At 53.1% G+C, this 26271-nt stretch overlaps 2 protein-coding genes across 8 annotated transcripts in view; one reads left to right on the top strand and one right to left on the bottom strand.

Moving 5' to 3' along the window:
• The window catches only part of NADSYN1 (NAD synthetase 1), a 28512-nt gene extending 4231 nt beyond the window's left edge, over positions 1-24281 (bottom strand). Inside the window, exons 1-17 of one of the 6 annotated variants that reach the window (XM_020970850.2) lie at positions 23622-24268; positions 20488-20548; positions 18898-19014; positions 18019-18072; positions 17280-17369; positions 15605-15656; positions 14407-14495; positions 14151-14268; positions 13254-13385; positions 11675-11749; positions 11269-11393; positions 10304-10352; positions 6444-6546; positions 4005-4173; positions 3181-3316; positions 1404-1510; positions 1029-1160 (exon numbers count right to left, since the gene is read on the bottom strand). In XM_020970850.2, coding sequence (XP_020826509.1) covers positions 1029-1160; positions 1404-1510; positions 3181-3316; positions 4005-4173; positions 6444-6546; positions 10304-10352; positions 11269-11393; positions 11675-11749; positions 13254-13385; positions 14151-14268; positions 14407-14495; positions 15605-15656; positions 17280-17369; positions 18019-18072; positions 18898-19014; positions 20488-20548; positions 23622-23706 — 1694 coding nt within the window. In that variant the 5' untranslated portion in view covers positions 23707-24268. Of the gene's footprint in view, positions 1-1028; positions 1161-1403; positions 1511-3180; positions 3537-4004; positions 4174-6443; positions 6547-10303; positions 10353-11268; positions 11394-11674; positions 11750-13253; positions 13386-14150; positions 14269-14406; positions 14496-15604; positions 15657-17279; positions 17370-18018; positions 18073-18897; positions 19015-20487; positions 20549-23621 lie in introns of those variants that run through there. The other 5 variants (XM_078148520.1, XR_013484059.1, XM_078148521.1 and 2 more) reach the window with 5 other exon arrangements.
• Positions 24282-24960: 679 nt separating this feature from the next.
• Positions 24961-26271, top strand: part of DHCR7 (7-dehydrocholesterol reductase) — a 28377-nt gene continuing 27066 nt past the window's right edge. The window contains exon 1 of one of the 2 annotated variants that reach the window (XM_020970854.2): positions 24961-25068. The gene's annotated coding sequence lies outside the window, so the exon portion shown is untranslated. The remainder of the gene's footprint in view (positions 25069-26271) is intronic. The other variant, XM_078148783.1, reaches the window with a different exon arrangement.

Genomic DNA, 26271 nt, shown 5'->3' with positions numbered 1-26271 from the left:
CTGGCTGACGGCTCCTCCTAGCCCAGCCACTCAAAGCTTCCCTGAGCAGCCCCCCTTTTCCTGACAGGTTCGACCAGCTCCGTCCAATCAGCTGAGAGGCCACTGATCATGGAAGGCCTCCTGGAGGAGGTGGGGCCTCAGCTGAGCCCTGAAGGGAGGTCAGGTGGGACATGGTGGTCAGGGAGGGGGAACAGAGCACAGCGGAAGGAGTTAATGTCCCGCGAGCCAGATTCAAAGGCCAGGCACGGGGACAAGATTTGGGGGCGGTGGACAGCCACCAGCCGAGTCTGATCAATTTTCATCTCTGCCATCTGACCCTTCCCCAGCTCAGGCCTCACTGCCCTGGCCTAGACCACTACAATGACCTCCTCCTTGGCTTCCCCGCTCCAGGCTCCACCAGCCACCAAGTCTGACCACGGCCCTTCCCGAATGAAGACCATTCCACGGCTCCCTGTTACCAGGAGGGTAAAACACAATCCCTTCCACTTAGCATCTGAACCCCCGTAATCAGGCTCTGATGCCACACTGAGGCCCTCTCGTTCGCTCTGGTGCCGGCCAGACTGAACGGCCAGCACGCCATCTCTGACCTCCTTGTCTCTGCCCTGTGGGTAGAGGGGCCCTCCTCCTCACTCACTCCTCCTGGAGTCCTCAGCTCAGGTGCCACACCGTCCACCAGGCCTTTCCTGATCCCCCCCCCGTCATCAGAGACCCGTCCCCAATAAGACTCTGAACTGAATGTGAAAGGGGATCACATGAGCTTCACACTGTGGGGCGTGGGCCCCGCCCCCTCTGAATGCAGCCTAACCTACGTGGCTGGATGAAGGCACGGTTATCTTCCAAATCGATGAAACCCTTCCTTACAGAGGGAACACGCCTCGCATACAGTAAGTGCTCACTGATCACGTCTCGACTCTTCAGTGCAAGGGACTTAAGAGTATGGAGGGCCTCCACGGCCAGGCTCGGGGGCAGGGGTTTTATCTGGAAGGGCCCGGATGGCCGGGTCAGCCTCGGGCTCAGGCCTAGCTCACCTCTGCAGGCACACAAGATGGAAGCGCTCTATGCAATACTGGATGAAGGTCCTGATGTCAGTCTTGCTCATGCCCCCGATGGGGTTGATATCTGCACTGGAGCAGTCATACTTGGTGACATAACCTCGGAGGCTGGGAGCAAAGAAGACCCTCACTTCAGGCAGGGGGTGGCGGGGGGGGGGAGAGGCCACAGGCCTGGGAGACTTCAGGGTGTCAGAGCCCTGACCAGGAAGCCCTGAGCCAGCGCCCAGGACGGAGGGAGAGCCTTGCCCCGGCCCGCTTCTCCTCCGTGACTCAGAGAGAGTCCGAGCATCCCCCTGCGGCCCCCGGCCCATCACGCACAAGCCAGCAGATCTCCAACGCTCTGGCACGTACCACTCATCCACATTAGTGGTGCCCAGCACCAGGAGTCCCCCTCGCATCCCCCGTGACCACAAGCTCAGCTGAGCGAAGAGATAGGAAAAGACCATCCTGACCCGTGCCTACGAGATAAGGGAAAATTAGAGGGCAAACAGCAGCCCAGTTTCCTTTATTGCCTCCAAGGAAACATGGCTTTGTTCAAAAAGGGCAAACAGCCCCCAGAAGACCTCCCAGTATGCGGCAGACACCAAAGACTCCGGGGCGCCTCGTGCCACGGCAGCCCAACAGATGCCACCAGGCACCTGTGGGCCACCTGGAAAGTGGAGAAACGAGGGGCCGTGGGGAATGGCCAAGGGGTGAGGGCGAGAGGAGTGGACAGTGAGCACGTCCCGTCGTTTCTACGTTGACGTCTCGGAGGCGCCCCTCCTGTCCTCCAGCACTGCCCCCGCCCCGCATCTGGATTACTGCAGCAGCCGAGGGGATGGTCTGAGGGGGAGGGTGCCTGCCCCTGACCGCTCACAAGCCCTGGGCCCCTGAGGCCCTGGGCCATTCCAGACCTCAGTTTCCTCACCTGTGAAACGAAAGGACTGAACTCCTGGCCTGAGGTCCTCACCATCACCACCTCCATCTGGGGTCTAGAAGCCTAACTGCTACTTCTAACGATCACGGAACAATACTGGGACATTCTCTCTCTGTCAGTCAAGAAACCCTCCTCCTCTGCCCACTGACCACCCTGGCCCTATTCAAGTCCCAGACAAAATCTCACCTCTGGAGAGCCTTCCCAGGTCCCCCTGCTGATAATCTCCAATTTATCCTGTCTGTAGCATGTGGGAACACAGTTATTAATCAATCAATCAATCAATACGCATTAGGTGCCTACTATGTGCCAGGCACTGTGCTTGCCTGAACGCTGTATCAGATTTCTATCTCCAGCACTTGGCAAAGTACCCGGCATACAGCAGGCGCTTAATACATATTTACTGACTGACTCTTGTCTCCCCCAGGGCAGGGAATTTCTCTTGCTCGCTTTTGTATGCCTATTGATTGGCACAGGGCCTGGCACACAGTAGGTGCCTAATAAATGTCTACTGACTGACTCCTGGCATCATCACCTCCGTTTCTCTGATGCCCGGAGATTTACCAAGTCCTTTCCTCGCGTCAGCCCCACAAATCAGGAAGCGTGCCCAGGGCCCTCGGGGTGGACAAAGTGAGACCACGCGGGTCAAGTGCTTTGAAAACCTCCAAGTAGAGGGCAGCGCGAGCTCATGCACCATGCCCGGCGCCTCATTACAGGAGGACACTGAGGCCAGCTTCCCAAAGACGGGGATGGGCTCCCTGGAGAGCCGACTCCACGCCTCCCCCTCCTCTCACACTAAAACAAACAGTGAGGATGAGTGTGACACGGGCCGACAGGCCGTGACTGCGCCACCCGACTGTCCCAACTGCCAACGAGGTCAAAAACGGCAACTGACCTTAACGGGGCGCTTTAACATGTGCGTCTCACCCGAGCCCCACGAGCGTTAAGCACCTGCTGTGTGCTGCCTGCAGGGGACGACCGACACCACAACCTCTAGAGGTCAGAACTGCGGTGCCGTTACCCCATTTCACAGAGGAAGAAGCTGAGGTTCAGACTTGCCCACGGTCACACGGCTAGGAAAGCGTCAGAACCCAGAACCCAGGCAGAACACGCTGAGGAGGGGGTTTCCGTGAGACCTCAATCCGGGGCATGGCGAGGCCTCGCGCCACGGGAAGGAGCCCAGGAAGCCGCTGGCCAGCCCCCGGGAGGACCCACCTGCACGTTCTGCATGGCCACATCCTCGCGGCTGCTTCCCCCATGCACCAAGAACTGAGGCATCTTGCCGGTGGTCACGCGGAAGATCTCCATGATGATGTTGACGACCGTATCTATGTTGAGGCTGATGTGGTAACTGCGGGGAGGGGGCCGCGTCAGTGAGGGCCGACCAGCAAGTCCAACGCCCCGGCTTCCAAGAGGCCGGCGGACGGACCAGTGCGGAAAAAGCCAGAGTCCCCCCCGCACCAGGAAACAGCGCCGGGGAGTCAAAACTGCGCCCCCAAAAGCCACGCCCCACGACGGCGCCATCGGAAGCCTGGAGGAGAGGAGGGGCCGGCCCCTGCCCGCTGCCGCCGCTGTTGAGGAAATCAAAGCTAAGCAAACGCCCAAAGACAGTTGGGGGCGGCTCCGAAGGACGGGGGAGTGTAAAGGGGCAGGAAGAAAGGCTGGCAGGAATGGTGTAGATGGGAAGTCTCACAGGAAACCTCGGACACCCAGGAAAACAACCAGCAGCTGCCTCACTAGGGCGAGGGGAGGCAGCGAAAGACAAATCCCAAACCCTGTCAGCGACCCAAACAGCTGGGCGCACACCACTTTACCGCTGGGACGGGAAATGCAGGAAACCAAGCAAGATTCACCTTCGGTCCCAGCCCCAGGCCCCAGGCCCCAGGCTGCAGTTGTTTCACATGCGGAAACTGAGGCCGGGGGCTGAGCCAGAGCCACCCCAAGTCAGGGGTGATCGGGGTTCAGTTGCAAGGGCGACGCCCTGGGAGTCTGGAGGAGCTCCCCCCAGCCTCGAGTCCCCCCAGAAGCCGCCCCACTACCTTCCGATCTGCTCGGCCAGCTCCTGGGCCTTGTTGTAGGTGTCCCGAGAGGAATTCTGCGTGGCCATGTAGCACGTGGTCAGCAACTGACCACACAGCTTCTGGGGGTCCTGGGGGAGGAAATCATCACGGTTCAAGATCCTCTGCACATCGGCCAGCACCTCCTTATCTGGAAACAGAGCAGACGGAGGTGGCACTCAGCCCCCCCCCCCCCACACTGACAATCACAGATCACACACATGCACACAAACCACACACAATCACAAATACACACTCATACAGATACAGATACACACGCATACATACTCACACTCACAACATAACACACACACACCCATGCACACATTCTCAGACACATACACACAATTCCAAGATCACACATACGCACAATCACATGATCACACACGCACACAAATCACACACACAATTACAAATACACACTCATACATATACTTATAGATACACATGCATACACACACACATGCACACCCATACAAACATACTGAGACACATACACAGTTACGCTATCACATACACACATAATCACAAACACAATCACAATAAGTCACAGAAACACAAACACAAATATCCATGCACACACACTCACACGTATAACAAACTCACAACCATGATACACACATACAATCACATGCACAGCTGCATCACAGATGCTCGGAGGCCCCCCCCCCCCTTCCTGAACACTCCGCCATGCCCAGGGGGCCTGGAGCCTGGCCCTGGGGGTGGACAGCAACCTGGCTAAGCTGGGCAGACTCAGTCCAAGCAGCCCCCACCAAGGTCACGGCAGCTAGAGGTGCAGTGGAAGAGCTGGACCTGGGGTCAGTAAGACTCGAGTTCAAATCCAGCCTCAGACACTCCTTTGGCTGTATGACCCTGGACAAGGGACTTATTGCCTGCCTCAGTTTCCTCATTAACCCCCCTAGGTAGGCTGCTGTGAGTATGAAGGAGAAGCATGGACACTTCTGAGGACTCTGAGGTCACAGAAGCATCTGGAGGACTGAGGGCTAAGCGCACACTGGATTTTTCACCTCTGTCGTTGAGGATTAAAAACAAACACCCACACGTGAGGCTGAATAGGCTGAGGCAGGGACACCAGCAGTCCCTGAGCCCAGCCTTGTTTTACAGAGGGGGAAACTGAGGCTCAGAGAGGAGGAAGCTGGTAAACAAAGGCATGCTCTTCCCCCAGGCCTGAGGAGGGGCAGCCCAGGCAGCAGGTGAGGCCACTGTAGTGCTGAGCCAACACACCAACTGTGACTCTCGCCTGAGGCAAAGTCGAGAAGTCAGGAGGCAGACAACTGGGAGTTCTAAGACCTGGGTGCAAGTCTGACTCACTGGGGATGCCAGGCACCCGTCTCAGCTTGCCCCTCTGTAAAATGGGCATGGGGAGCCTCGCCCAGACCACGTCCCCAGCAGGTAAAACGAGATGATTGTAAAGGCTGAGGGCCTGGCTGGGGGAGTCATCCTGGGCTCCCAGCCCCATCTCCCCAGGGTCCGGATGAGCACTCTCCCTTCTCACCTCTGCCTCTAGGAATCCCAACGGTCCTTCCAGCACCAAGTCCCCAGGAGGCCACTCCCAATGAACTGGTAGCACCCCTTCCTTCTGAAATGGCTCCCTATTGACTCAATGTGTATTTCATAGCTATCTGGATACGCTGAGTGTCTTCTCAGCTGAGCTTAAGCTTCCCGAGGGCAGGGACCATTTCATGGGGTCTGTACCTCCAGCGTCCAGCTGGGCCTGGCACACAGTGCATGCCAGAGTCAACCAACCACCATGTATTAGCTCCTGTGATGTGCCAGGCACCGCACCCTAGCCGTCAAAGAGCTCACGCCTAGCCAGGGGTCTAATCTGGGTGTACTGAGGTGGACAGACAGACAGCAGCAAGACCCCTGGGGAGGAAATGCACCAGCAGCTGGTGCTGAGAACGGCTTCATGGGCAGGCTGTGCAAAGTCCCGGAGGTGGGCGAATAGCAGCCGCCCTCTCTGGGAGGGTCTGCAGAGCACTTTCCATGTGTGTGTCCTGACCACGACAACGGCCCTGTGTTGTTGTGGACTCATTTCGGTCGCGTCCGGTTCTATGACCCCATTAGGAGTTTTCTTGGAAGAGACACTAGAAGGGTTTGCCATTTTCTTCTCTGGCTCATTTCACAAATTAGGAAACTGAGGCAAAGAGGGTGAAGTGACTTGCCCAGGGTCACACAGCTAGTTAAGTGTCTGAGGCTGGATGTGAACTCAGGGAGAGGAGTCTTCCCAAATCCAAGCCCAGGGCTCTGCGCACTGTGGCGCCCCCTAGCTGCCCTGGCAATAGCTTTCCGGGCTGGGCGCTATTATCATCCCATTTCAGAGTCACCAAGGCAGAGCAGAGAGCATCCGCTGACTTGGCAGAGGCCCCCAGGAGAGCCTGCAGCATCCTCACCACTTACTTCCATTACTCACGGCTTGGCAGACCTGGCGGCACATGGAGTAGACCAGGCAGGCCGTGGCAGAGCTGTCCAGTCCACCACTAAGGGGGAGGAAAAATCCGGCCTTGAAAGAGCAAATCAAAGAAAAGCATGAGAAAAGCGTCCCGGGCAAGCGCGTTTCTTTCAACCAAAGTGCACCCCGACATCAGAACTCCCATCCAGGGGTAACCATCGCAGAGGCTTTGAGAAACCATGAGAAACTGCCCTACCTGGTGAAAACTGTGTCTCCCCTCCCCCCCAGCCCCGGCCAAAGCTTGCAACGACCTTTGAAGGGTCAAGGAGAAGGAGAAGATGCCCTGAGACTGAGAAGGGCCCCTCCCTGACTTTCAAAAGAGGAAGACGCTGCTACTGCAAATGCCAGGCTGGTGTACAAGTGGCATTTCAGTTCCTGGCAAATTTCAAGAACTTAATATGTTGTCATTTTAAAGTTGCTTTTACTTATTTCATTAAATATTTCCCAGTTATACATAAAAAAAGAAATTAACCCTCATTTAAAAAATTATTGAGTTGCAAATTCTACTTCTCACTTCCATCCCTTTTCCCTCTTTGAGAAGGCGAGAAATTTCATATTGATTAGACATGTAATGTCAGGGACAACATATTTCCATAGTAGTCATGTTGTGAAAGAACACACACGAAAGAAAACTGCCTGGATGTCCTAGAACCAGAGGGTAAAATAGTCATCGAAAGAATCCATCGATCACCTCCTGAAAGGGATCCCAAAATGAAAATGCCAAGGAATATTGTAGCCAAATTCCAGAATTATCAGGTCAAGGAGAAAATCCGGCAAGCAGCCAGGAAGAAACAATTCAGATGTTTTGGAACTGCAGTCAGGATTACGCAGGACCTTGCAGCTTCTAAATTAAAAGGTCGGAAGGTATGGAATACGATGTTCCATACGGCAAAGGAGCTTGGATTACAACCAAAGATCAACTACCCAACAAATCTGAGCATAATCTTTCAGGGGAGGAGATGGACATTGCATGAAATAGGAGACTTCCAGATTTTCCTGATGGAAAGACCAGAGCTCAATGGAAAATTTGATCTCCAAATACAAAACTCAAAAGAGGCATAAAAAGGTAAAAAGAAAAGGGGAGAAAAAAAAACAATGGGGCAGGTAGGTGGCACTCTAGGAGAGAGCGCTGGCCCTGGAGTCAGGAGTTCAAATCTGGCCTCAGACACATAACACTTACTAGCTGTGTGACCCTGGGCAAGTCACTTAACCCCATTGCCTAGCCCAAACAAACAAACAAAATGTTTAAAAAAATAACCACAATATATTATTCAATAAGGGTAAACTGTTTATATCCCTACCTGGGAAGATGATACTTATAACTCTTGAGAACTGTATTGTTATTAAGACATTCAAAAGGGGTATACATAGACAGAGGGGGTGGGGTTAAGTTGACTTTGATGTGATGAAAAAAAAAGTAATGAAGTGGTGAAAAGGAACTGTAATGGGAGGAGGAAAGGAGGAAGCAGAAAACTTTTTGTGCTTTTCACACAAATAAAATCAGATCTAAATAACTGGAAAAAACACCAGCTGCTCATGGGTCAGCCGAGCTAATATAACAAAAATGACAATTCTTCCTAAGCTAATTTACTTACTCAGTGCCATGCCAACCGGACTACCAAAAATTATCTTACAGAGCTAGAAAAAATATTAACAAGATTCATTTGGAAGAACAAAAGGTCCAGAACATCAAGGGAACTAATGAAAAGAAATGTAGGGCAAGGTGGCCTAGCAATCCCAGATCTTCAACTGTATTATAAAGCAGCAATCATCAAAACTGCTTGGTATTGGCTAAGAAATAGAGTGGTGGATCAGTGGAATAGGTTAGGTACACAAGACACAGTAGTCAATGACTAGTAATCTACTATTTGATAAACACAAAGCCCCAGCTTCTGGGATAAGAACCCACTCTTTGACAAAAATTGCTGGGAAAACTGGAAAAGAGTATGGCAGAAAGTAGGCATAGACCAACAACTTACACCTTATACCAAGATAAAGTACAAATGGGTACATGATTTAGATATAAAGGCAAGGAATAGTTTACCTGTCAGATTTATGGAGAACAGAAGAATTTATGACCAAACAAGAGATAGAGATCATGAAATGCAAAATGGATAATTTTGATTACATTAAATGGAAAAATTTTTGCACAAACAAAGCCAATGCAACCAAGATTAGGATGGAAGCAGAAAACTGGGAAAGAATTTTTACAACCAGCATCTCTGATAAAGGCCTCATTTCTAAGATATATAGAGAATTAAGACAAATTTGTAAGAACACAAGTCATTCCCCAATTGATAAACGGTCAAAGGATATGAACAGGCAGTTTTCAGAGGAAGAAGTTAAAGCTATCTATAATCATATTAAAAAATGGTCTAAATCACTACTGATTAGAGAAATGCAAATCAAAACAACTTTGAGGTACCGCATTACACCTGTGAGATTGGCTAACATGACAAAACAGGAAAATGATAAATGTTGGAGAAGATGTGGGAAAAATGGAACATTAATACATTGTTGGTGGAGTTGTGAACTGATCCAACCATTCTGGAAAACAATTTAGAACTATGCCCAAAGAGCTATAAAATTGTGCTTACCCTTTGATCCAGCAATAGCAGTTCTAGGACTGTATCCCAAAAAGGTCATACAAATGGGAAAGGACCCACATGTACAAAAATATTTATAGCAGCTCTTTCTGTGGTGGCAAAGAATTGGAAATTGAGAGGATGCCCATCAATTGAGGAATGGCCAAGCAAGTTGTGGTATATGGATGTAATAATGGAATACTATTGTACTATAACAAATGGTGAGCAGGTGAACTTCAGAAAGACCTGGAAAGACTCGTATGGACTGATGCTGAGTGAAGTGAGCAGGACCAGGAGAATGTTGTACACAATAACAGCCGCATTGTATGATGACTGACTTTGACAGACTTAGCCCTTCTCAGCAATGCAAGGATCTAAGACATCTCCAAAATCTCATGATGGAAAATGCTCTCCACCTCCAGAGAAAGAACGATGGGGTTTAAATGCAGATCGAAGCAGACTGTTTGCTCTTTTTTTTCCTTCTGTTTTCTTTTGCTGCTTCTTTCTGGTGGTTCCTCCCGTCAGTTCTAATTCTTCTTTACAACATGACTAGTGTGAAAATATATTTAATAGGAATGTATACGTAGAGCCTATATCAGGCTGCATGCTGTCTTGGGGAGGGGGGGAGGGAGGGCAAGAAAATTTAAAATTCAAAAGCTTATGGAAGTGATTGTTGAAAACTAAAAATAAATTAAGAAAAAAATAAATGCTAAAAATGTTCTTGACTTGTAACTGGGGAAAAAAATAAAATACTATTAAAAAGAAAAAACGAGCGCTGCCTTGGGGAAGACGAAGCAGCTTTGTCCTGCTGGCCCCAGCAGGAACAGAAGCAACGTGTCCTATGGGGAGGAGCACTCCCCAAGTAGGGAGGAGTGCCCGGGGAGGCCTTGGGACCTTTCCACTAAAGATGTCCCAGAAGAGGTGGAACAGCCCCTGGAGCAGCAGATTTCTGAAGGGGATTTTGGTCCAAGTCCATCTGGGGCCCAAAGGCTCAGAGCTTCCGTCGGGCTCAGAGATTCTGGGCAATGATCCGACACAGGCATCGTCTGAAGGCCGGAGGCAGGAGGCCCCCCAGGGACGCCACATGGGCAGATCAGCCAGCCCAGGGAAAGGCCTCATCACCACAGGCCACACGGCCACCAGAACCACAGGAGCCGGCGCCCATTTCTGAGGTGTTTTATGCATCCCCACGCATGCCCAAACACAGAGGGAGCCGGACTCACCTGCTCACTGCGCCTCAAGTAATCCCAGAGCCAACACGCAGGGCCAAGGCTGCCAAGGAAGCAGAAACAGAGGGTGAAGACAAGCTCCGCCCGTGCATGAGCCCCCACGACCCCCATCTGGAGGGGCCCAGCCGCAGAGGACTTCTCAAAAGACTTGTCTCTGCCCACGGCAACCCGTGGGATTACAAGCCCACCTTGTGCTGCAGAAGGGAATTATCCAGCCCTCCCACTTTTTTCTACTATCTTTCTATCATCCATGCAACGATCTATTTATCTGTCACTGTCTATCTATCCATCGTCATCCATCTATATATCCATCTACATACACATGTACTTCCATATCTACCTGTCATCTAGCTAGCCCCCTCCCAAAGACAAGGAAACCTGGGGGCCTCGCCCGGGATCATCCAAGCACTGAGCGCCGGTGGGGGGATGCCAGGTCTGCCCTGGGTACCCGTGCCGGGCGTGCCCCTGCTCACAATCCCCCAGTGAAGGACTGCAGCTTCTCCACCACCTGAGGATCAGAATCCTGACTCGGGGCTGAGGGACTGTACCCACCTTTCATGCCTTGTGCCCTCGGACCAGACAAATGCCTTGGCTTAATGGCACCGTGCCCTCCTTACCTCCAAACTCAACACCTAAGTTGAGCCAACCCAACTGACCATGCACATCGTGACCTCTTAATCACAAGGGGAAGTGCAGGGACCACGATGCTCCTTTCACAGATGAGGAAACTGAGGCCCGGAAGTGAGACACGAGGGTGGTGTGTGAGGGGGTAAGAGGTATCTGGAGAATATTCTTAATAACTCTTCAGAGTCAAGGACAAGGTTCCAAGTACGAAACCTTGGAGGAGGAGCACCAGGTCAGGCTGGGGACTCCTTGGCAGGCCTGAGTCTGGCTGGAGACTCGCACAGAGCAGAGGCACACCTGGGTGTGGCTCGGCCATTCCCAGCCCACACACACACCTGATCTCCTCCCCGAGGCTGTGAAACTGCCACGTGATCGGCTCCGAGGTGGACAGCAGCACATCATTACGGCAGGACAGCGCAAAGTCGACCAGGACGCGGGTGTAGGGAACCACTGTGCTGGCCTAATGGGTGAAGCAAGACATGGGCTCCCCTCCTTAGCGCAGGAGCTCCTTGGGGAGTCCAGGGACGGCCCCTAGCCCTGCGGGAGGAATCTCCCAGGGTCCAAACGACTGCACGGTGGCTGCCCTGGCGACACCCAAGCTCAGAAGGGGACGTGGCTCCTCGGGAATGGGGCTGGGACGATAGCACAAGGTCCCCGCCACCCCCGCCAGGGCCCCACGCCACCTCCCTCGGACAGGCCACAGAGACCAGGTCTGGACTCACGCCCTGACCGGATACTCACCATCAAGTTACGAGAAGAAATCTCAGCCCGGTAGCTGCGGATGTCCTCCAAATCGACGGTGGCCGTGAGGACCTCCTAGCAAATAAACATCCGGAGGAAAGAGAATGGATTCCATGCACCATTCCTGTGGGCTTCCCTTACCGAAACCCCATGGGAGCAGTGCCCTGGCCCCCCTACTCTGTGGATGAGGTAATCAATCATGGTACAGAGAATTCAGCGACAGGCCCCAGAACGCGAGCCCAGGTCCCTCGAGACCGAGCCCAGGCAGGCTTTTCGATGACTGCCCCGACCATGACAAAGCCAGGGCCGGTGTGGGGGCACCAACTCTCTGTGTCCATGCATCTCCCACCTGGACCGCTGTTTCCTAGTGCCCTTTTGACCCCTCCCACCACACCTTTCAGGCGTCACTAGGGTCTCCCTATTTTAATGCTGCTTTTCCTAAAAATGCAACTGGTAAACCAGCTGCACACAGAGGGATGCTGGCTGCTTGTCACACACATGTGCACGCACACACGTGTTGCCAAATCACTCCTCGGTCATCAGCGTCTGCGCTATCGTCCCCTATGTGTGCCCCTCATTCATTCACCACAAAGTGCCTACTAAGCACAAGGCATGGAACTGAGGTTCTCAAGACAAAATGGCCAGGCCCTTTCCTCCAAGCTTCCAGAGAGCTACACTGCGTGTGAGAGGGTGGAGAACAGGATGTCCATGTGAGAAGGGGGTGGGGCAGACAGAGGGCTCCAGGAGAAGGCTCCAAGGAGGAGACAGCAAGAAAGGAGGCAGGAATGCAGGAGGGCTTCACAGAGGAGGTGGCTTCTCTGCTGAGCCCTGAAGCAAGGAAACAGAGGCCAAGACACGAAGAGTACAGAGATAGGACAGCAGGCCAGAATGGGAAGGGGAGTCATGGGAAGCCAGGCTGACGATGCTCTCGTCACCCAGGTGAGGGAGCCACAGACTGGGGGCTGAGAAAGGCTGCTCGGGAAGCCGGGAGCCCCACAATCAGAGAGGGACACTGCAGGCCAGGAAGCTAATGAGGAAGCTGTCTTGATGATCCAGGTGTGTGTGAGGGTGGGGGCTCGGTGACACTGAGCTAGGAGATGTCAACGAGGCAGAATTACAAAGTTGGCAGCGGACTGGTCCTGGGGGTCAGAGGCGAGGGAAGGGTCTCCGCTGGCTCCACATGAGTGGCTGGGGGTGGGGGTGCATTATGGTGTCCTCAATAGGAAAAAAAGAAAATCTGGGGGGGGCCAATTTCCTCTTTGCATCCCCAGTGTCGATACCCAGCTGGTGCTCCCGAAACAGTCCCCCAGTCTACCTGAATAACAGCTCACCTGCCTGTGGTGTTTACACTGAACAAGGGAATGCATGAGTGGCTGGATGGATGGATGACTGCTTTCCTGACAACAACCCTGCAGGGCTAGATAAAGAGACTTACTCCCCTTTACAGACAAATGTCAGAGGCAACTCTCGAACCCAGGTCTTCCGGCTCTAACCCCCTGCCTGTGGGCAGGACAAATGACCTGGGAAAAGAAGAGCAGGAGAGTCACCCTCCTGCCACACACACGCTCAAGCGCCTCACCACATCATCCAGGGAAAACTGCGCGCCTTGGGCGACGGTGGAGCCGTTCACAGAGATCATGGAACATCCATCATAGTATAGTCGGCCGCCGTCACAGCCCTTCTGATTGGCCATGAGATAAATGCCACCGTTCTGGAAAAGAAAAGCGCATTGCCACCGTCCCCGGATGTTCGCAGAGGCACCTCGGCTTTCCAGGCCCAAAAGACCCCGGATGTAGCTGGGAGGCCTCGCCCCCTTCCTAGTCCCGTGACGGCACCCCCACAGTGTCTTCTTGGCAGCTGCCGGGGAAGAGTCCCACTTGGGACTGACTTCCACCACCACAGAAGGAGAGACGGCCTGGCATGGGACCCAGCAGGCAGAGAGGCCCGTGGTGATGGTGTGATTTCACAATGGTGGGAGAAGCCAGAGGGATGAGGTGGGGGTGAACGGCCCTTCTGGGGGACCAACAGTTTACGGACAGGAGGACGTGGTCAGGGAGGGGTGAACGAGGGCTTTCCGCTATTCTGCCTAGAAAATAAAAGACTGCTCTGGAAATGACGACTTCCCAGAATCCTTTAAGGCAGCTGACCCAGAGCCCTTACAGAATCCTCTTTCCACACAGCCCCTCTCCTGGGCGTACAGAGAGGGTGAAAAGCAAACGCCATCCTAAAATCTGAGGGGCTAGCCAACAAGACTCTAATCTGGACCACAACGTGCTTCCCCTCCCCCAATGGCCCTGTGAGGGAGGGAGGAGGAAAATGGCAGCTCCCACTTTCTAGAGGAGGAGCCTGAAGCAGCCGGGCCTTTGGTAACTCTACCCAACAATGTTCCCAGCCCCCACGCACACGTGATCCATGCCCTGAAAGCGTCTTCCCAGACAAGAGACGCTCTCAACAGAGCAGGCTTGTGTGGACCTACCTTTAAGGTGGCCAGGTTCACCAAATCCACTCTGGTGTGGGCCTTCCGCAGTACATGGTGACTCCCCGAGGAATTGGTGAAGATTTCCACCCCGTCCAGGCCCATATCAATGTGTGGGCTAAAGAAAAGATGAGTGGGCAGACTGCTGAATGGCCAGGTGCATCTGCCCAGCATCCTCCTCACCGCCCGGGGCATCCTGGAGCCCCGGGGACTCCTGCGCTTCTCCAGGAGGCCAAGGCCTGGGCCCAGAGATTACCTGTGAGGTGTCCAGAGCTCCTCGCAGATTTCTGTGCCGATACAGGTGTCTTTGGTTGCCAGCACCAAATCACCAAAAGGAACCAGATCCTGTTTGCAGAAGGAAAGCCATGGATGGGCAATCTGCCTCTTCATGAGACGGCTCTCTCCCGCCACGATGAGCTGCCACGGATGCTGCGGGGAGGGCCTGCCCCTGGCTGGGGCTCCTCTTGCCCACTCGTGGGATTCAGGGCCAATGCCAGAGGGTGCCCCTCTGACGACACTGAGACCCACCAAGGATTAAGGTCCTCGCCAGAGGTCCCCAATGAGGAATCAGCAAAGCAGAATTAGAACCCAGCATCTCTTCCCCAGCCCCACTGCCGTGAAGGCGGGCCCTAAGTACACTAACCATCTGGCCAGGTCCAGGCCCATTCATTTTGCTCCTCCTCCTTCTCCTTCCCCCAACGGGGGCAAGGCCCCGCTCACTGGAACCTCCCTGACAGGCAGTGTGGGGTAGTGACTCAGGGGTGACCTCAGGGTCGGGAGGGCCTGCGTTCAAGCCTTGCCTCTGACCCCTCCTGGCTCTAGGTGCCTGGGCAGGCCTCTGGACCTCTGCAAGCCCCGGGCAACTCTCTGAGACTAGGCATAGCAGAGAAGATGCTAGCCTGTCTTGGTGAGGGACTTCCGCCCAGGGAGATCCCGACTCTGATAAAAGGATAATGCTGGCTTACAGCAACCAGCCCCCTGCTCCTGGTCTTACAACCTGTCAAGAATGCGATCAGAAATGAACACAATTCACAACCCCATGGAAAAGAGAGGGCAATCATTCCCATTGTGCAGATGAGGACACTGAGGGAAGCAGGAGACGGACTCCACCGAGGAAAGGAAGGAGTGCACGACGTGTAGTCAGAAGCCCAAGTTTGGGTTCATCTGAGACCTCCGCTCGCATCGCCAAGCCCGACTTGGCTCATCTGGGAGAAGGCGGCAAAGCCAGCACTCCTGCACGCAGCCTGGCTCTCGAGAACCCCATCCTGCCCCTTCCTCGCTTCCTCGGCCCAATCCGGCGGCTGCCAGAAACCCAACCCCATGGCTCTTCACTCCACAGAGAATCATCCTACAAAGGGCCGCCGGACCTTGCCCTCCAGCCCCGACCACTGGGCTCCTCCACACTGCCCCGAAATACTGAGAATGGGGGCCCGCTTATGCACCCTGGGGCTCACCTGTTTGGTCAGCTTTTGAATCATTCGTGGGAGGAAGTGGTCCTCGGCTTGCCTGGGAAGGAGAGGGCAGAGCCTTATGAGAGGGGGTTGAGGAAAAAGGAGGCTGAACTTGCAAGGGTGACCACAGGCTTTCAACTCAGGATCTGCCTTGAACACACACGTGAACCACTGGTGGCGAGGCCACTTGAGTCACTGGACTTAAGAGGGGGGAGAGGGGGTCACCCCGTGTGTCAGCTGCGACAACCACCTTATGAGGGCAGAATCAGTCTGTGAGTGTGCTGACAAAGTAGGGGAGAAAAAGTAGAAAAGGTCATAGAACGTGGGGAACCTTTTTCAGAAAAAACTAACATTCATCGCGTCAACGCCGGAGGACTATGAGAAGACAGGCACACTGATACACTGTTGGTGGAGCGGTCTTTGACACAGAAATGCCACTCTTGGGCCTAAAGTTCAAGATGGTCAAAGATAGAAACAAAGGTCAAATATGCACGGCATCAGTTGCGGCAGCCCTCTTTGTGGGACAAAGAACTAGAAACAAAGCTGGTGCCTGTGGACGGAGGAGGAGTGTGAATGTAGCGCTCTGTTACTGTGTAGAAGAAATGAAGGGAGGATGCAGAGCCAGGAACACGCCTAATGAGTCAGCCCTGGAGATAAAGTTGAGCTCTGAGCCACGAAGGTGCTGGACAGAAATCACACCATGCCACAGAGGGCGGCCGCCTAGCGGGGCAGAGTGGGGCAGGCACTGAATGCCAAGTTCTTGCTTAATGTTTTTCTCTGTCATAAGGGAGAGAACAACTGGGGGGCGGGGAGGATAATGATGTTCCTGTGACAAAAGGCAGTGACAAACTGTCATTTTAAAAATAAACAGGGGCAGCGAGGTGGCGCAGTGGATAGAGCACTAGCCCTGGAGTCAGGAGGACCTGAGTTCAAATCCGGCCTCAGACACATAACACTAACTAGCTATGTGACCCTGGGCAAGTCACTTAACCTCAATTGCCCTCACCAAAAAAAAAAAGAAAAATGCACACCTTTCCACCCTGCCCTCAATTGGCTTACAATTGGGGGGGGAGGGTTGAGGGCAGAAAGAGGGAACAGCGGGTATCCCAGGCCCTGAATGGGAATCCTGACTGCCACTTATTACTGGAGGGGCCTGGACCAGTCACTTGATTTGAGTCCATTTGGATAAGATGACTGTCTCTCACAGCTCTACATCTCTCCTCCTCTGGGAGTTCCGAGAAAGAAGAGTTTCCCCAAAGCTGAGGCAATCAGGGTGGGCTCCCTGGAAGAGGTGAGGCTTGAAGCCAAGCATTTCACGGGCCGCTAGGGGCCCAGGCAGAAATGAACGTGCCCCTGCTCTCCTGGGGCTTCCACTGAGGACGAGACAACGGCCGGATCTAGAGCAGGAAGTGCCTCGGAGGCCGCCCATCCAAGCCCTCAGGTTAGGGATGAGGAAGCTGAGGCGGGCCAGGTGGAGTCCCAGAGCAGGGCCTTTGTCCTCCCAGGCCAGCGGAGGGGGCCATCCGGCCTGCACAGCACAGGCAGAGATGCTGGGACAGCAGGAGGACTCAGGGCCGACAGAAGGGCTGGCTCCCGCGGAGCCCCGAGCGCTAAGCCCAGGAGCTAGGGTCACCACGGACACGGGGTGCAGGAAGCACAGCACGGGGCCTGGGCTCACCGGCTCCTCGGCCACGGAGCAAACCAGCGCATCTCCTGGTAGTTCCCTTCGTTGGCCAAGACCATTTTGGGGCGAATCAGAAGGATTTTTCTAGAAAGGAGAGATGAAGAACGGTTTGTGGCCTGCCCTACCAGGACTGACAGAGGTCAAGGCTACCTTGACCCAGTCTCTAAGAGGAATGACGGGGGTGGCCAAGTTGGGGCTCTGAGTGACCTCGGGCCAAGTCCCCTTCCCTCGCTGCGCCCCCAACCCCTCACCCTCACCACCCGTTAGTCAGTCCAGGGCCTCTGCCGTCCCCTCCTGGTTGTAATCCAAAGAGCCCTCCAGAGCCCCCGACTGGCCAGTTACTCAACCAGAGGCTCTGCCAAAGATCCCTGATGTTCTCACAATGATACACAGAACGGTGGGCTACGCCTGAGTGACCAAAGACTCGGCTCCAGAAACTCCACACCGCGGCTGAGAACCAGATCCGGAACTTTCCTTTTCCCTTTACAGAACTGAGGACCCCCCCCCCAGCAGGTGGGGCTCAGACCCACCAAAAGACCCCACCCGGATGCAGTCAGTCCATAAGCACACCTGCCCCCCCCCCCGGCTGAAGATGTCAGTCTAGGAAAAGGCAAACAGTAGCAATCCGTCTGCAGGACAGCTGGCTGCTTCACAGGCCCAGAGCCTCTGCCAACGGGGCTGGGGAAATGAAAACGGGGCACCCCGCGCGTCGGGCCCTGGAGGAGGAGCCTACCCATTGAGAAAGATCACTCTGCAGTTGTAGCGAACGTTCCGGTGCATCACAGGCCTGGAGAGGCGAAAAAGAGACAGACTGGTCAGGGCCACCTGTGGAGGGCCCATCCACCCCCAGACTTTAAAAGGAGAACCTCCCAGTGTGCGCTGCGATCCCCAAGCAGCTTTCTCCTAAATCAGTTTTAAAGAGAGGTTGGATTCCGCATCACTCAATGTCAACAGCCTCCCCCTTAAGCGCAAGACACTACAGATGCTTCTTTCTGTTTACCCTACACAGGAACGCCCTCCGCCTACTGCTCTGTCAATCAGTGAAATTTGTTATGCTGCTCAGTGTGTCAGACTCTTTGTGACCCCATTTGGGATTTTCTTGGCAAAGATACTAGCATAGTTTGCCATTTCCTTCTCCAGCTCATTTTACAGATGAGGAAACTGAGGCAAACAGCACTAAGTGACTTGCCCAGGGTCACACAGCTAAGTGTCTGAGGCCAGATTTGAACTCGTGAAGATGAGTCTTCCTTACAACAGGCCCAGAGCTCTAACCACTGTACCACCCAGCTGCCCCCTAGAATAAGGTTTTTATATGGATTACGAAGGAAGCCAGGGCATCTCTCAGGGCACTGCAGATATCCTCCTCTATTAGGCTACGTCCTCATGGAGGCAACGGAGAATAACCTGATAGCCCCATGGCCCCCACAAGAGGCCACAGCACCTTCCACATCTTGACAGGGTGACCACGCTGACGTGGTGCGCTCCCACATCCATGAGCTCCTCGGCTAGCCCAGGGCCCAGCACTGTGGGGTGCTCCATTCCACCGGCTGCCACCTGGGGTTTTCCTAAACCCGCCCCTCCCCCAGCCCGGTACAACGGCGCTGACGCTTACATTCCAACGTCACAGATGATGTTTTGGGTGACAGGCGCGACCAAAAGCTGGGCCAGAACTTGGTACGAATGCAAAATGGTGTCAGACTCAAAGTAGTGATCCCAACAGCCATAGCCACTGCAGGGAGAAAGGCGCGTCAGAGCAGCCAGGGACAGGCCCAGCTGGAGGTGGGCAGCTAGGCGCTCCAGGGAATGATTTCTGAACGCCCCCAGGCTCCAGGCAGAAGAGACCCGCCCAACCCCCAGCCTGAGGGTCTTAGGGTCCCAGGGGAGATGGCTGTGTCCGATTAGCCACAAACATGTGCAGGACTGAGATGAAAGAAACGAGGTCCGCCTTCGAGCCCCCGAGCCTCCAGCGATGACAGCGCGGGTGCCACCTGCCTCGGCCAAGAGGGAGTCCCTACAAACGGGGGTGGGTGAGGGGTAGAGGGAAGAGTTTATTTTTAGTTGTATTTAAAAAAAATTCATTCAGTTCCAAATTCTCTTCCTCTCTAACCCCTCCCCCAGACACTGAGAAGGAGCTGGCCTTGGCATCTACATGGCACTTAGGGTCATCCCTCCAGGGCTCTCCCCTATTAGAAGGGGTCTCACTGTTCTAGTTTTGCAGAGGAAGTCTTTAATAAATGTTTAATTCATCATTCAGACAGCACTTTAAGGTTTGCAAAGAGCTTTAAAAGTATCAGCTCATCAAATTCTCACAACAAACCTGGGGGGTAGGTGCTCTATTGTTATCCTCACTTTACAGCTGAGGAAACTAAGGCAGGCAGAGGTTAAGTGACTTGCCCAGGGTCACAAAGCTAGTAAGTGGCTGAGGCAGGACTGGAACTCAGGTCTTCCTAACCACAGGCTGACCTCTCTATTGATCACACCACCTCACTCCCTTCCAAAAGGGATCCGAGAACGTCAGGAAGGTGCTGAATCCCCCAGTCTCTGAATCGGACAGGATGGCCAGGACCCCCATCTATGTCCAATGGCCCCTGCCTGTGCTCGTCTGGCCCCTGCTTCAGGACCCCCGGGCCAGGAAAGTCTTAAGCAGGAGCAGCAACTCATTCTTCTGTGAGAAGTCTTTGGAGGTGACCTGCTCCTGTGCAGAAATGATAAGCTGGGCTGTTCCAGTCTGGGACGTCAGGTTAATTCCGCCTCAGTCCGCCACATCCTTCCCGCTACTGCCGAATGGCGACCCTTCTCTGTTCCAGACAAACTGGCCGTGCTTGTGCCCTGCACAAGGCTCATCTCCCCCCTCCGTGTCTTTGCACGTGGCTGTCCCCCATGCCAGGAATACCCCCCCTCCTTACCTTTGCCTCACAGAATCCTTATTCTTTCTCTAAGGCTCAGCTCAATTTCAGGTGGTTCTCCCCGAGAGGCCTTCCCCGACCATCCCCCTGCCCATTTGTATTTATTTTTCTACATATCTCCCCAGCAGAACGTGACCCCTCAAGGACAGGAAATGCTCAGGTTTTGTCTTGTATCTCCAGCCCGGGGGAGAGCACCTAGAATACAACAGGTGCTCAAGAACAGTCTGTGAAGGCAAATGGTCTGGTGTCAGGGTTACAGAGTTTGTCCCTTCTGTTCATCAACCCAGGAGGCTCACCATATTTCGAGCTCAGGTCCGAGCCGGTACCTTGCGCCTTTGTTTCTGGCAATTTCGATGCCTGTTATAAACGTGCAAAAGAGAAAAAAATGAGAGAAGCATCTCTCCGTGCAAAGGAAAGCCTCGTTCCTCACTCCTGAGCAACCTGGCTTCTCAACAAGATCATCTTTTGAATTAATTCAATATAATAAAGACCCCGGGTCACACCCAGGCCTAGACAAGCCAGCCAGAGATGACAGGAACAGAAGACTCTGTGTGTGTGTGTGTGTGTGTGTGTGTGTGTGTGTGTATCTGTGGGGATGTGTATAGAAATTCTACATCCATATTTAATACATGTAGATTTATATTATGATGTATAATTGTCACACCTTAGATGCTATATTAAGAGACAGTGCCGTGACGTCTCTGACAAACAATGACTGCGGGACCCCAAGCCAGTCACTTGACGTCTCTCTCAGGGCCCCAGGGTTAGCTGGTGACCAGGTGGAGAGAGCCCTGGGCCTGGAGTGAGCAAGACCTCAGTTCAAATCCAGTCCCAGACACTTGCTAGCTTTGTGACCCTGGGCCAGGGCACTTCCCCTCAGCTCGCGCCAGTTTCCTCAGCTATAGCACAGGGATAATAGCAACACCTCCCTGTAGGATTGTTATGAGCGCTTAGCCCAATGCCCAGCACGTACACATGTTAGTTACAATTAGCATTATTATTAATAAAAGTGCTTCGCACAGTGCCTGGCACACAGTAGGGGCTATGAAAATGTTAGCTATTTAGTATCATTTTCATCAAAAGTGCTTAGCACAGTGCCTAGCACGTAGTAATGATAGCTGGTTTTTATTATTATTATTATTATTATTATTAAAAAATGCTTTGCATTGTGCCTGGCACATCGTAGGTGCTATATAAACATATTATAACCATAACATATATTATTTAAGTACAGCGGATTATTATTAAGTACATAATGTTTGACACATAGTAGGTGCTATAAAAATGTTAGCTATTACTTTTTATTATTCATAAAAAGTGCTTTGCATAGTTCCTGGCACAGAGTAGGGACTATATAAACTATAGTTTATTATTGTTATTATTATTTAAAAGTGCTAGCACATAGCAGGCACTAGATAAATGTTAGATGTTTGCTATTATTATTAATAAAAAATGATCCACATAGGTCCTAGCACACAGTAAGTGCTATATAAATGTTAGCTATAATTTATTATTATAGCTAACATTTATATAGCACTTAGTGTGTGCTATTATTGTTACTGCACTAAAAGTGCTTTGCACGGTTCCTGGCACATAGTAGGTGCTATATAAATGTTAGATATTTGTTATTACTAATAAAGGGTTTCCCATAGTGCCTGGCACATAGCAAGCCCACATAAATGTTACATATTTATTATGATTATAATTATTTAAAAGTCCTTCACATGGTGCTTAACACATAGTAGGTGCTATATAAATGTAAGGTATAATTATTATTAGCTCCTTCCCTTGCCCCCAGGCAGCCTCTCAGTATACCAGTCCGTATGAGCAGGAGTTCCCTGTACCAATGAAATCAGAGGCCAGCCCCACTTCTATAGAACATAGTACTAAAGCTAATGGGACATCGCTACCAGGCCACTAATAACAGCTCCCAAGCTGACAGAGCTTCATTACTGTAACAACAAGACATCACAAATATACAGAGCCTGGAGGTTTGCACTTCTGGTGTTACCGTCTTTATCCCGTTTTCAGATAAGGAAACTGAGACTCAGAGAGGCGATGAGTGACTGAGATAGCGCCAAGCTCCGGTCACTACTGCTCAGTATGGGATAAAACACAGGAGTGGGAGCCAGGATTTTCCCCGGTGACACGTGCTCTAGGTCAGAGCCTTAACCACTCTGGGCCTCGCTCGTCTCTAAGGTGATGTATGGTACACCAGTGGAAATGGGCCCGGGCCTAGGGCCACAGTGTAGTGAAGGATGCGTGTATAGCGCTTTCACTGATATCCTTATCTCAGCCCAGTCTTCACTGTCCTCACGAGGCAGCCAAGGAAGTAAGTGGATTTCCAATATGAGCCTCAGATGAGCCAGCTGACTTAGCCAACGTCACACATAAGCATGAGCTGTTCTTTCATTATTGCTATGTAAATGTTAGTTGCTGTTTATCATGTGCAGAAGGTTGGGGCTGGAGCCCAGCATGCAGGCAGCCAGGCGCCCAGGGCGTGGAGGGGCAGGAAGAAAAGGACACGTTCCTCCCCTGGCAGCCTCTTGACATCAGATCCAGAAGAGTAGCCCACTGCGGAAGGGAAAAGGTATTATGGTGTCCCATCTCACCTTAAAACTGAGGAAATCCAAGGCCAACTCCATGTTTACTGAGACTAATGACAACAAGGTGATAAAACCCTATCAAATGTTTGTGTAGCCCTTATCTTAAGTGTCCGAAGTTTGCCGGTCACACCTTCTTAGATGGTCCACTGGCTGGCACAAAGATCCACCGTCCAAAGTCTTGGGGCTGATTTGCCCAGGGGATGTCTGGAGGTGAGGCCCCAGCCTGCTGGAGACTTTGCCAGGGATCCGATGGGGAGCTGCTGGGAAAGCTTCAGGCTTCCCAGAACCAGCCCCTACTCACAGGCAGGCCGCCCAAGGGCTGGTTACTACAGCTTTGTACAATTGAAAAGGATCCATGGTTTTTGTGAGGAAGGTAAGGGTGGCCTGGGATCTACCCTGGGGGGATCACTAGGGCCTTTTTCCCGGGATGCCTTGCGCTGGGCAAGCACTTATCATGCACCTACTGTGTGCCAGGCACTGAGGATACACGTACAAAGAATGAACACTATCCCAAACTTTGAGCAGGGGAGACACCCCAATCTGGGGAGGCAGGGAGGTGTCTGAAGAGACTAGGGGTTGCTTGGCACTTGTTAGTGGGACTGAACGAGTTTTCCAGCCGCCCTGTCCTGGGGTGTTGTGCCCACAGGAATTTTCCCTGGAGGAGGCTCAGAAGACCTGGGGGTTGGGGGGCCACTGAGCAAAGCGGGAGGATTTCGCCTGGGGTGCGAGGCGGCTCTTATCCCTGCCCCCTCGGGCCCCTCGCCCGACGCCCGACAGCCCAGGCCTGCAAGGAGGGGGCACCCTCCCCTTCCCCTCATACTCACTCCTTAAAATCCTCCGCAAATTGCCCTCAAAATCTAGGGCCCACTGATTGAGCGAGCAGGTGGCCACGGTCACCTTCCTGCCCATGCCTGCTGCCTCGTCGGCCTCCTTCGGTCCGTCCTTCCTTCGATCCGCACCCGGGGGAGCAAGGGCAAGGGTAAGGGCAACGGCAGGGGCCGCGGCCTTCTCTCTTCCGGGCTCCGAGCGCCGCGCAACGCTGCGATGGAATGCAGTGAGCCAAAAGGTTACAAAGTATCCTTGGCTGTCCCGGATTGGTCTGCGCCGGGAGCTTCCTGGCCGAGCCTTCCGCGCCGTACGCCCTAGCGTACCCCTGGGGAGGGGGGTCGTGCTCGCGGACGCTGGCTCCGGGTACGCCCGGAGCTGAACCGGGCAGGGGCTACAGCCCCAGCCCGGCCCCCTCCCGCGTCCCGGCCGGGCTTGGCCAGAGAGAGACCTCAGAGCTGGAGGGCGGAAGGTTTGCCGGGCCAGACTGAGAATGCGGACTAGGCTGTTCAGACGAGCTGACACGCTGTGGCACCAGCTGGCCAGATAGTGATAGGTCAAGTACTGTCCGCGAGACCTCCAGCACCTTTCTTCCTCCCCTCCCCCTCCAGATGTGGCCCCAGTGACCACATCGGTAGGTTCGGTCCCGTGGCCTGAGACAGCTAAAGCTTGCCTCAGAGGACGAAGTCCTTTTAAATCCCAAGGTGGGGGTGGGGTTGACGCGCTATCACCAGTCCTAGCCCTAATAATCAAAAAGCATTGTTTAGACGCTACTTGGCCAGACCCTGAGAATACAAAGAAGGAAAAAATCCCTGGCCCTCCAGGGGCATTTACACAGCAACGGGGAAGACAACGTGCACATACACGTGCACATACAAGACCACTACAGAACAGACGGGGGAGGGGGACATTCCCGGGATCGGGGGCAGGTCCAGAAAATAGGCCAGCACGGCTGGATTCTCGAGTAAAGCATACAGAGCTAGGAATAATAGGACAAACAAAGCATTTTGTGCTTCTTGCTAGAGGGAAGCAGATACTCCTGGCGGTTACAACGCAGGCTACCTGCAGCTGGATGCCGGTTCACTGTCCCTCCCCCTGGGGCTCCCTAAAGACCCACCCTCTCTGATGATCCCCGCCCAGGAGAAAGCCTGGCTTGGGCCGAGGGGGAGGGAAATGGCGCCTTTGAACCAGGGTCCCGCCCCTGTTCCTGCTGCTGAGTGGCCAGACTGGCTCCTCCTTGGTGGGCTCGGGGTGGCTTGAGGCCTCTGCACCAATCTAAGGGTGTAGAGCACTCTGATCGGGGGATCTGTGGCAGCCCATTGGCCGCCTCCGCGGGACGCATCGGCTCGGAGGGCGGTCCCTAAGCGGTTGCATCAATTTGGGCTCCCAGCCCTCCTACCTTTAGAAGCATCTCTGGGTGTGCTGGGTCGCGGAAGCGTGCGGGAGGTAAGAAACCTAGCGGGAACTGGCCCAAGGACTTTGGGGATTCCAAGCAAACAAGCTAGTTGGAGAGGTTCACCTGGGGTACTGTGGGACACTCTGGACAAGCAGCATCTTGGCTTTGGCTCACAGAGCACACGCGTCGGCCCTTCATGGGGTGTCCAGATGTGTTAGATTGCAGGTGCCTTTGTCTTTGCATCTCCGAGGCCTACCCCAGCGCTCCCTAAATCTTGGCTGAGAGGCGCCCCAGTGCTTGTCTCTCTTGTAGGCTTTCACAGTCGTAGCTGTGATGAATCTAAAGGTGGCTCCATCTCTAAGGCCTTCCCGGAGAAGGGGCACTAGCTACCCAGGTCCGAGGGGAGTGCTCCAGAGAGCCTGCAGAGCCCACAGAAGCGTTTAGTAGGAGCTCGGGAAAATGCTGCAATGCCTTTCAAAAACACTGAGCAGACTTGCTGCTCTCTGATTTCAATTTCGAGGGCTTTTGCATTTATTTCACATTTTAAACCTTGCAATATGAAAACGAGGCAGCAGCCCAGCTCTAACTATATTCAGAACATAACTCAGTCTAGTGAAAATGCCAAAGAAAGCCTGGGCAGTCAGTTCTTAATCTTAACCACCATCTTGTAATGCAAACAAACACATGGTACACACCAACCACATTAAAGAATCGAATGAAATGATAACTATGAAATTGAAAAAATAACCTTCAAGATAAACTGAGCTCTGAAGTGAAATAAGAGATCGGGGCAAAATGGCAGCGTTTTGGTTTTGCTTTTCCTAAATTACCCCAGAGAATTCATCTTCATGAGTAAATGTGCCTGACTGGCAGAGGTGCAGAAAACTGGGGACGGCCCAGCTTTCCCCCTCCTCTCTCTGAAACGTCCTTGGACTTTTGCTCTGATTTGTTATCCACCAGTGGTGTGAGGTGTAGAGATGGTTCAGACTGTTTGAATTGTTGTTCATGGGCAAAGAAAACCGATATTATGTGATTACAAAAAGTGACCCCCCAAAAAACCCAAAATTGTTTCTCTGAAAGGTGTTAACAATGGCCTCTCTCGAATCGTGGTGTTGGGTAAGTAAACTCTGAGTTAGCTTGGTGTGGTTTCCAGCCAAACAGAATCAAGATGAGAGCTCTAGAGACAGTTTGGTTTTTTCTTTTAATTTTCTAGGGGGCAAACCCCTGGACAACGTCAGGTAGCATTAAAACTT

This window comes from Phascolarctos cinereus, unplaced genomic scaffold, assembly GCF_003287225.1.
Source record: "Phascolarctos cinereus isolate Bilbo 61053 unplaced genomic scaffold, phaCin_HiC Scaffold_9;HRSCAF=440, whole genome shotgun sequence".
NCBI lineage: Eukaryota > Metazoa > Chordata > Mammalia > Diprotodontia > Phascolarctidae > Phascolarctos > Phascolarctos cinereus.
Note: the sequence above shows the minus strand (reverse complement) of the source record. Positions and strands in the feature narration are given on the sequence as shown.